This window comes from Cryptomeria japonica, unplaced genomic scaffold (genome assembly GCF_030272615.1).
Source record: "Cryptomeria japonica unplaced genomic scaffold, Sugi_1.0 HiC_scaffold_49, whole genome shotgun sequence".
NCBI classification, from domain to species: domain Eukaryota; kingdom Viridiplantae; phylum Streptophyta; class Pinopsida; order Cupressales; family Cupressaceae; genus Cryptomeria; species Cryptomeria japonica.
Genome location: NW_026728871.1, coordinates 80742 through 90406, shown reverse-complemented (window position 1 = coordinate 90406; position 9665 = coordinate 80742). Strand labels below are relative to the sequence as shown.

The window sequence follows — 9665 nt, the reverse complement described above, 5'->3', positions numbered from 1 at the left end:
TATGTAGGAAACCACATCAGTTGTAGCAACATTTTTTTGTAATTTTTCCCCAATTTTAGAGAATTATCATTAAGACAAATAGTTTGCACGCATTCTATGGAAGAGATTTCATATTGAGGTATTTGGTGATAGTTTGTTGAAAACAATGCAACATGTATGTTGCTTGATGAATTTCATTCATGAGTACTATAGTTTGATATGTTTGTGTCCATAATTGTAACATATTGTACCATCTACTAAAAAAGATTATCATTTTATAACATATTGTATCATTCGGTATGTTTGTTAAAAAAAAAGGTGTCTCTCTAATGGATTACAAGCAAGTCTAGAATTAGACTGCCTAACTATATTTTCTAATGATATCCTATCCCATAAGGAGAAATTTGAGGATGAACTATTGGTTTTGGTGTAAGATATGATGAAGGGGAGGTCTCCTGATTTGTCTTTTCCTCATCCTCCCCCAGTGATACACCTTGTGTCTGTCGTTATCATACCGACTCTTACCACCCGAGTCCTCCTGAATGTTTTTAGTCAGGTCACAATATCTGGGTTCTTCCTTCCCCTGTTGTCCACTCGAATCCTGTGTCGCATCACCCTGCCCGTTCTCAGAGCCATCCCCTGCCCGGGCTGTGTCAACTTCAAATGTTTCAAAATCACACTTCTCCCAACAAACTGCCTGCTTCTCCTGCTCTTCTTAGCTTTGTTTAAACCCTTGTTGCTGCTTTCTTTCAAATGTTGATAGAATGAATATTTATATAATATCGAGGTGGTGAAAGTAGTACGAATGCATTAATGCAATTATCTTTTGAAAGGATTGATTGTAATTGAGAACATAAATGCATGTACATAGCTCAAAAATGTTTCATGATCAAACAACTAACAAACCATGTCTAGGGTGCATTATGTTCATGCTGATTAGATGAGGAACAATGATTCTATTAGCGAGACAAGATTTGTCTCATTTTAAAAGAGAGTAGATGTGAGAAGTGAGAGTCTGGTGAGTTGGTTTGTTTTCACACCCGATACTATGCAGTTTGCCCACATTGCCCAAAAATTGTTTTAATATTGCTTGTTTGAAACATTGATAAGAACAATTGCTTCTTTGAAACATCAACAGGAACAGTTGGTTGTTTCAGATGTCTATAAACAAAAAGAAGACATAATAACCAATTTTCAAGTGCGAGACAAAATCGTCAAGCTCACCATATGCAAGCTTTCTTGCAAGTGTAGCCTATTGACTAATTAATCCTTATAACCCCCAAAAGTGCTTTATTTAAGTATTTAATTATTTTGGGCACCTTAGGTACAAGGTTAGGCAAATCTAACCTTTAAAACTTTCCATTCTCTCTCCAACAAGATATTATACCAATATGCCCACTAAATTGTTTTAATTAAATCAATACAACCTCTATAAATTTAATTAAATATAGGTCAACATTACACCCGAGTTGTAAAACTGGTTTAAATGCATTAAAATTAAAATTGGCTGCATAGGAGTGATGATAACCAAACATAATCGAGACACTTATTATAGATAGATTCTCTCTCCAAGAATATTGGAGAGCACACCAAAAGTCTAAAATAACCTCAAAAAATACCCTCTAAGTCCTTTAGGCCATCCAATCTTGTTGGTAACATAAAAAATACTCTAATATGGCCGATACACACCCATAATATTAGAGCCAACTACAAAGCTACATAACATGAAAATGCGGACATTACACTTATCCCTTCTATAAGATTTATTTGTGTAATGTCCCCTTTATTTGGACCTTAAATTTAATTTAATAATAAAAATTTAAGTTGTCAAAATTACATAAATTTAATAACAACTTAATTTAATTATCTAATAAGGTTATAAAAAAGACGTTAATTAAAAGGTTCTATTTATTATTTCCCATTTTAAAAAGACAAATATTAAAAGGTAAGAGAATTTTAAAAGGGTTTCTAGAAGCTCCCTTGGCGAGTTATAAAAAGACACTTTGAGTCTCTATTGGGTATGCTTAGTTTATTCTTTCTCTAGTATAGCTTGAAAAGATTTTAGATTTTAGTTGAGAAGCCCTAGTATGGAAACCCTCAAGTTCAGAGGAGTTGGATGAAAACCTAGTTTCATTCTTGAACCAGTTTCAATTAGCATTCGCGGTTGCATTGTATTGATGATCTCAGATTTTGAATGGTTTATTAGAGATTTCATAGCGGGGTTGAAAGTAAGTTTGATAAATTTATGAAGTCCTTTTAAGAGACAAATTTGCAGGTTGGAGATTAATAATGGTTTTTTCTTTATTTATTCTATGAGCATTATATTGCCTTTGGTAATGATATACTTTCAATATGAATGAATCGATTCATAAAGTCTAATGATGAATAAAAAGATTTAATATTTAATTTGAGCATATGGAATATTTTTAATGCCTTGGCAAGAGTTTGTGAAGTTCTAAATACGTTACTTGATTCTATTATAAGTCTAAGGCTTTTGTTTGAGGCATGAGATTTATATATATTTTTGGTTCTTTATTAATACATTAGAATCACACCTAGTATTTGGCATTGAAATTACTTATGGTTTTACATGGTGAGAAAGTTTTAATAATGTGGAATTTATTCAAGTATTATCTCTTTTAGCTCTACAACATCTTGACATATGCTTATTCCATCTTGTGCATAGATACCAACCCAAATAGTGAATTAACCATGTTGATGTTGTGCTATAGTAATTTTATGTGGGCCACATTAAGAGTACACTTGATGATACTTATATATTCAATCAAAATGGTATGCACCCGAACAAATATAGACCATGCAATAGTACTCCCTTTCTTGTTGTAAACCGACAAGTTCAACTATCAACCCATGATAATTCAATCTATAATAGTCCATTACAAGAAGTAAAGACTCAATGATTTTGGGTGGGTCAATAGACAATTCAATTGGCTCCACCTCATAGGACCACAAACAACACCTTAATCCCACATCCCATTGGTTTCATCAACAACTAGATGTCACCTCATCATCCAACTCAAAGAGTGGATTTTAGAAAGTCAAATTAGCACTCATAACAAACAATGGGCTATCAATAAACTTAAAAGTTATTACCACTTTCTAATTCAAACCAACCATCCTAACGTCCAAAATTTGAACATGTCAAATTAGGACTCTACTTGAAGCTAAAGTCTTCTTGGATTTATTCAAGATCTTCAATCACCTACTTGAGTTCCTTTGCCCTTTCTTTCTTTTCCTACTTCGTGAACGGTTCAATAACAACAAGCTAATATTTCTGCAATATTCTTAGCTTCAATTTATAATGTACTATTTAATTTTATTTATCAATTGGACCACATATATGATTGAGTGTCCAAGCCTCTTGACATGTGAAACATCACTTCTCTTTTTACTCCTATCTATTTTTGTGGGATCTTGTATGTTGTAAACCAAAAGAAATCACTTCCTATTTTGTCAGCTGGTTTTTAAGCTTCTCAATTTTTTACTCTACTAATTTTTATGAGAACCTACGAGCTATATGTGAGACATCTTGTTCCTTTCTAAAAATGGCCAAAAATTAAAATTGTACCTTCTTAGAGATATCATCATCTTCATTTGAAATCAAGCAAAAAATAGTTAACATGGATGCCTTAACATTTTATGCATGATGTTTTTTTATTTTGGTAAAGAATCATTGGAACATTCAAATAATTAAATTATTGCACTTGAGATCAATAAAAATTAAAAAATGATCTCACCTTATCCATAACTTTTAAACTTTGAGCCCTCTTATCAAAAGAAGGACTTCTGGTACCACACAACCCATGAAATCCTTTAATAATAATCTATAAAATCATCATCATTATATCATTATTATATAGTGTTATATGAATTGTAATTCTTAAGAACTCATTGAGACAAGAGGTAACTTCAAGTCTTAATCCTCATGAGGATGTTCCATAAACTTCCGTTGGACCAATTCAACATCCTGCAATATAATTGTTCTACCTTAGACAAACATAATTCCAATTACATCAGCTTGATAAGAAAATTATCTAGAAATTGGAGACTCCAACTTTATTCCAATCATTAAGAGCCAAATTTCCACTTTTCTTTCTATAATTTCCTAGGTTGAATACACTTCATCAAATCACTGAAATATTTTGATAAGTGACCCACAATCTAATTTTCTTTAGATGCAATAATATACCAAGTTTGAATGTTTTCCAAAATGTCATGCAACTCAAGAAACTTTAATAGATGGTAGTCTCCCAACAGGTTGGCAAGACCGCTAGCTCTAATACCTATGTAAGATACCACCTCAGATGTAGCAACTCTTTTTTTATAATTTTCCCCAATTTTAGAGAATTGTCATTAAGACAAATATTTTGCATGCATTTTATAGAAGAGTTTTCATATTGAGGTATTTGGTGATATTTTGTTGATTAGAAAGCAACATATATGTTGTTAGTGAACTTATTTCATGAGTACTTTATTTTGATATGTTTGTCTCCATATTTGTAACATATTGTATCATTTAGTAAAAAAACATCATATTTTCTAGTTCATGTTGTATCATTCAGTATGTTTGTTAGAAAGAAAGGTGTCACTCTAATGGATTACAAGCAAGTCTAGAATAAGACTGCCTAACTATATTTTCTACTGATATCCTATCTCATAAGGAGGAAATTGAGGATGAACTCTTGGTTTAGGTGTAGGAGAGGTTATAGTCAGGCAAAGGGAAGCAATTCTCCTTCAATCTCAATGGAAGATTAGTGCATTTACATGCTTTTATATTGCCATCTGAATGACTCTATTTTTTGGGTGTTTTTTAAATTACTTTTTGGGTGCTACGAGGCTCCATTTTTTAGTTCCATAGGATGTAATCATAGAATATGGCTGTTAAGGAATTCTATTTGGCTAATGTGAAGATTGTGGACAGGTTTACCATAAGCTAGGTATACATAGTTATTGAATCTTTTTATGCAATTTTATTTCTCTTCATATGTAAGTCTCTGTGTCTGGAATATGATAGGGTATGAGATGCCATCATATGGCTGCAAGGAATATTTCTACTCTATTAGTGTTTTTTAGTGTGTATATTATAGTGTATTTGGATATTTTTATAAAAAATTAATATATATGCAATAATAATTTATCTATGTAATCTAGCAATTGTAGCTACAAATACTCATAGTTAATAGAGGATTTAATGCTATTAGAATATTGCATATTTTATATATAGTTTTGAAACATAATTTGCATGGAACTCATTTAATGTTGGTTTTGTTAATTGAATGTCATAGGCCTAGACATTGTGTACATCTAAACAAGGTGTTTTTGCTTGATCTATTAGGTCAGGAAAGCTAAGTGAAATATTACTCATAAATCTTGAATGCAACTTCTAGGAATTTAATTCCAATTGATTGATGGGCATGGATCACTTGATAGTGTAGTGTAGTCGATTGCTTACAAATACAATTTCACACTCACTTTGGACCCACTTTGGACGTTATGTTTAGTTCATGTATGATTGTGCTTAGTTTCAGGAATGTTTTTGAATGCTAGGTGCAATCCGCTACTCATGAGCGTTGTTCTCGTCTAAATTTTGCGCAGTTTGAGTTGTTGTTGCATAGTAGCTCTCGTGTCTCACAAATTTGTTCAAATCGCTCTATGAGTCCTTCAAAGGTGAAATCTAAATTCCATGAGGCATTCTGATAGTTTGATACTATCCCATAAGTTTTATAAATAGCGACGTTTTAAAATACTCATATACATCTTGTGTATTTTTTAATTGTACTTCCAATAAGGTAAATGATTTATTTCTTAGTCCAACCTTTACTTTTATGGTTCTTCCTTCAAGTGGAGCTTGATACTCATTTTGCACAAAAAATAGACATTATAGTATGTAATATTTAAAGGGGAGGAGGATAGTGAATAGATCATTGTTTTATTTATATACATCCTACAATTTGCTACTCAAACACTAGCTTATTTCTATTTTAGGCTAACTTTTATGTATAAAAATCTGATTCGTTCTTAAATTTTTTATCCTACTAGAATTGAAACTTTTAGGGTCCTATTTCCAAAAGTCCTCTATGATCTCTAGGTTGAATTACGTTAACTTGAATCTTAGGAGGTTCAAGATTTGCTTCCCATTTTTTTTATTGTACTCCCATCCAAATAGAAGTGGATCTAAAATAAAGAGCATTTCCTTTTTAAAAACTCCATACATATTGAGTAATAGTGCTAAGTTATTGAAAAAAATCTATGGATAACAATCTATCTATGAGAAATTTGGTAAGCCGAAAGGGTTACTCATAATTGTGCAATATTATCATTGTATGTTGTTGTCTAAGGAACGAGTCCAAAAAACTAAAAAGTATTAGTAGATTTTGGAGATTGCATGTGTCCAAACTGAATCTATGGTCATCTTTAGCAAGTCCATGAAATTTCGTATGTAGGCTAATTGCAAAAATACTAGGCAAAATGTGGCATTTTAATAAATGATTAAATATATAAGAAAGAAAGAGTACTTAAGAAATTATTGTCCAATAAAATTGGCTATTTGATATTGTATTATAGTTTCCTTGGATTATACATAATTGATTTCAAGGATTTGGTATTCAGCTCATGTAAAGCTCCTAACTTAAAATCATACACTTGTCATTCACGATTTAATCAAAAAATGAAATCAAGAATAAAAAATGCATCCTTTATATTTTGTTGATAGTTGATAAGATTGATTGGTAAAGAAGGAAGCTCAATATTTTCACCATCACAATTTAGTTCCTTATCAAGAAAGCTAACTTGATTCTTTGTAGTCCCTTATGTCTTCTTCAAGCTCTCATAAATTAAATGCAATGCCTCCCCATCATGGGGAAGTTGCGGCATTACCATATTAGCCTCCACAATAATTGTCACATCCCTAGACAATCATTGTTTTAGAATTATAATGTGTTGGATGTATACTTGTATAATCTTAATGTATGGGTGCAATTGAGCGACAATAAAATGTGCTAGTGTAGAGCTATATACCTAGAAACCAAATATTTGGTAATCTCATAATTATAGATAGTATGGCATGCATACATGCAATCCTCAACTAAAGTTCTTGGTAGATTTAGATAGCACTAGAACATTGATATTGTCACTAATTCTGAGGATTAGAGAAAGATTTGAGAACTTACCCTTGTTGACTATTTTTACAAATTTTGTATGAAGGTATTTTGGGCTACAACAGAGCTGAGGCGTATTATCTCTTGTTTAATAGCAATGTTCATAATTGAAATCAATACTGATTTACGCGTACTTTTATTATCTATCAGATTACTGATGACACGTGATTGTTTTCTATGACAATCAAAAGCTAATTTGTATCATCCACAGCTATGAACTCCTGCATAGTTGATTTCATTTCACGCTTAAGGTTAAGCTTTGAAGTTAAATTAATTCAATAATGAATGTGACAACATGTTAAATATATACATCCAGATAAAAAGAATAATTCAATAACCAACACAGATGTGGTGACATTGCGGCGCAGAACGTTGGACGTTGATGTCATCTGGAGTTGAGTGAGACATGAATTATTCCTCTTCTGATGGCTGCGTCCATTTGCCATCTGGACCTTTAACGAGGCCCTTGTTCTGTTCATGCCACCATTTTGGAGGAATTTCATATTTCTCGGGCAATAAATCACAGCTCTTATTAACCAGAGCATGATCTCTTCCACTCCAAGAAAACGGCTGCTTACTTCCAACGTACCCGTCCAGTAAATGCAAGTAAAGCTCTAAATTATGAAAGTAGGCAAGATTATGGGTGTGCTGAATGAATGGAGAATTGTTGTGTAAAGGAAGCTCGACGCCAACATGAAAGTATGTCCACGGAAGCCAATCTAGCAATTTGCTGAGGCATCCCACGTTCTCGTTCATACAAACTCCGGGCACTTTGGGAACCAGGTCACGCTTGTTCACAAACCTCAGCACTTTCACTCCAATCTCCTCCACCCGTTTAGCAAACGCAAGATTTCCCACCCGGGGAGAGGCAAAAGCGAAGACGGTGACGGGAATTTGATGAAAATTATGCTTGGTGCAAAGCATTTGTTTGATATCATAAGCGCTCAAGGTTGCAAGAGCAGCTCCTAAGCTGTGTCCCGTAAATGTTATGCTTAAATTGTCCATCTCTTTTTCATAAACTTGAATCAATCGTTCTATCTCTGAGACTACCAAATCTCTGGTGCTGATGTTCACAGTGGCTCCTGCAGCGCCTTGACGGTGACGGACAGTTGAAGTATAGCAGCTCAGGAATCCTCTCTCAATTAGTACTCCATCCGCGAAATGATGCTCTTGGTTTTTGCCTGTCCTCTTGCATCTATAGGATAATCTTGTAGGTACAAGAATATCTCTCAGGTCTTCTATCCATTCTTCAGCAGTCTGAGTTCCTCTCCATGCAATCACTATGTCTCGTCGTCCAAGCCTTCTTATCTCATTTGGATCCGTGCAAACTGCAATAAAACCCAACCAAACACCTTGGTCTTTTGGTTTCTCACCAAAAACTTGATTTAACAGATTAGTATTGGCGTAAACATATTTAGTGACTTGGTAGCCACTTTCAGACATGCCCATCTTATTGAACAGATCTCTTTTACTGTGATAACATGTGCCGTAGGTTTTGGAGTAGCTTTTGCCATCAAATGCGTCGTAACAAAGCTGTGCCAAATTCCCATATCTGAGAGCTTCAGCTTTCAAATTGGGCACCATGGGATCAAGCAAACCATTCCAATTATGGGCACCTTGTATATCTCTCCATACGTCACATAGCTGAGGCTGCGTTGAGCTAGTTTGGGAACTGGGTAATAATACAGCATTATCTTCAAGCTGGGGCAATGGAAATACGGCCATTGATTGACTGATAGAAATTAAGGAATCAATCAAATAATTGTGTCTGATTTCTGGGATGTCAAACAATGATCGGCCAGACAAAGCGTTCGAGGATGAATACAAGGTTTAAGACGAGCACCTTATAAATAGAAAATCACGCACTACAATAGCAGACAATCACGCACTACAATAGCAGACAAAGTAGAATTTCAATCTTCCAACCTGAACTTCTTCTTGTTGACGAGAATTGGGCATATAAGGCTTTGACTTCCCTTGTTCTTCCCGCGTTGTTGTTTTCAAACCTAACGTTCAGACACTAGATTAATACTACAGTATTTATTCAAAGACTATAATCAGAAGGTGTCAAGCTCCCCCACACAGATTGCAATATATTTTTTCAGCCGCCTTCACATCATTTATCTCGTGAATTTCCATCGCCACACTCAGATTGTCTGGCCAGGGGTTCCTAACTTTCAAATTAGCAAAACCCATGACCGCTATTTCTTTGTATCAATGCAAACTGCGCATTTTCTAACATTTTAATATTTAAAAGGAAAGATCATAAATTTGTGTGTTAAGATCTAGTTTAGGTATAAAACTGGTATCAAAAAGTTTGACAGGGATTTCCTAATTTTCTTGAATGTAAAAGTGAACATTTTTCAAAGGGGCATTTGTAACTTGGGTAAGAACAAGCTATAAATAAACCGACAGAAATGTTGTTTATGTCAAGGTGTGGAAAGTAATAAAGGATGGACTCGGATCATGCATGGTTTTAAGATAGACACATCTCACATGACACATGAT

The 9665-nt window shown here is 33.8% G+C and overlaps 1 protein-coding gene across 1 annotated transcript; it reads right to left on the bottom strand.

Moving 5' to 3' along the window:
* Positions 1 to 7568: 7568 nt before the first annotated feature.
* LOC131079662 (phospholipase A1-Igamma1, chloroplastic-like) lies at positions 7569 to 8882 on the bottom strand. The gene has a single exon (XM_058017671.2). It carries the CDS (start codon positions 8880 to 8882, stop codon positions 7569 to 7571), a length of 1314 nt encoding a protein of 437 aa, XP_057873654.2.
* Positions 8883 to 9665: the final 783 nt, after the last annotated feature.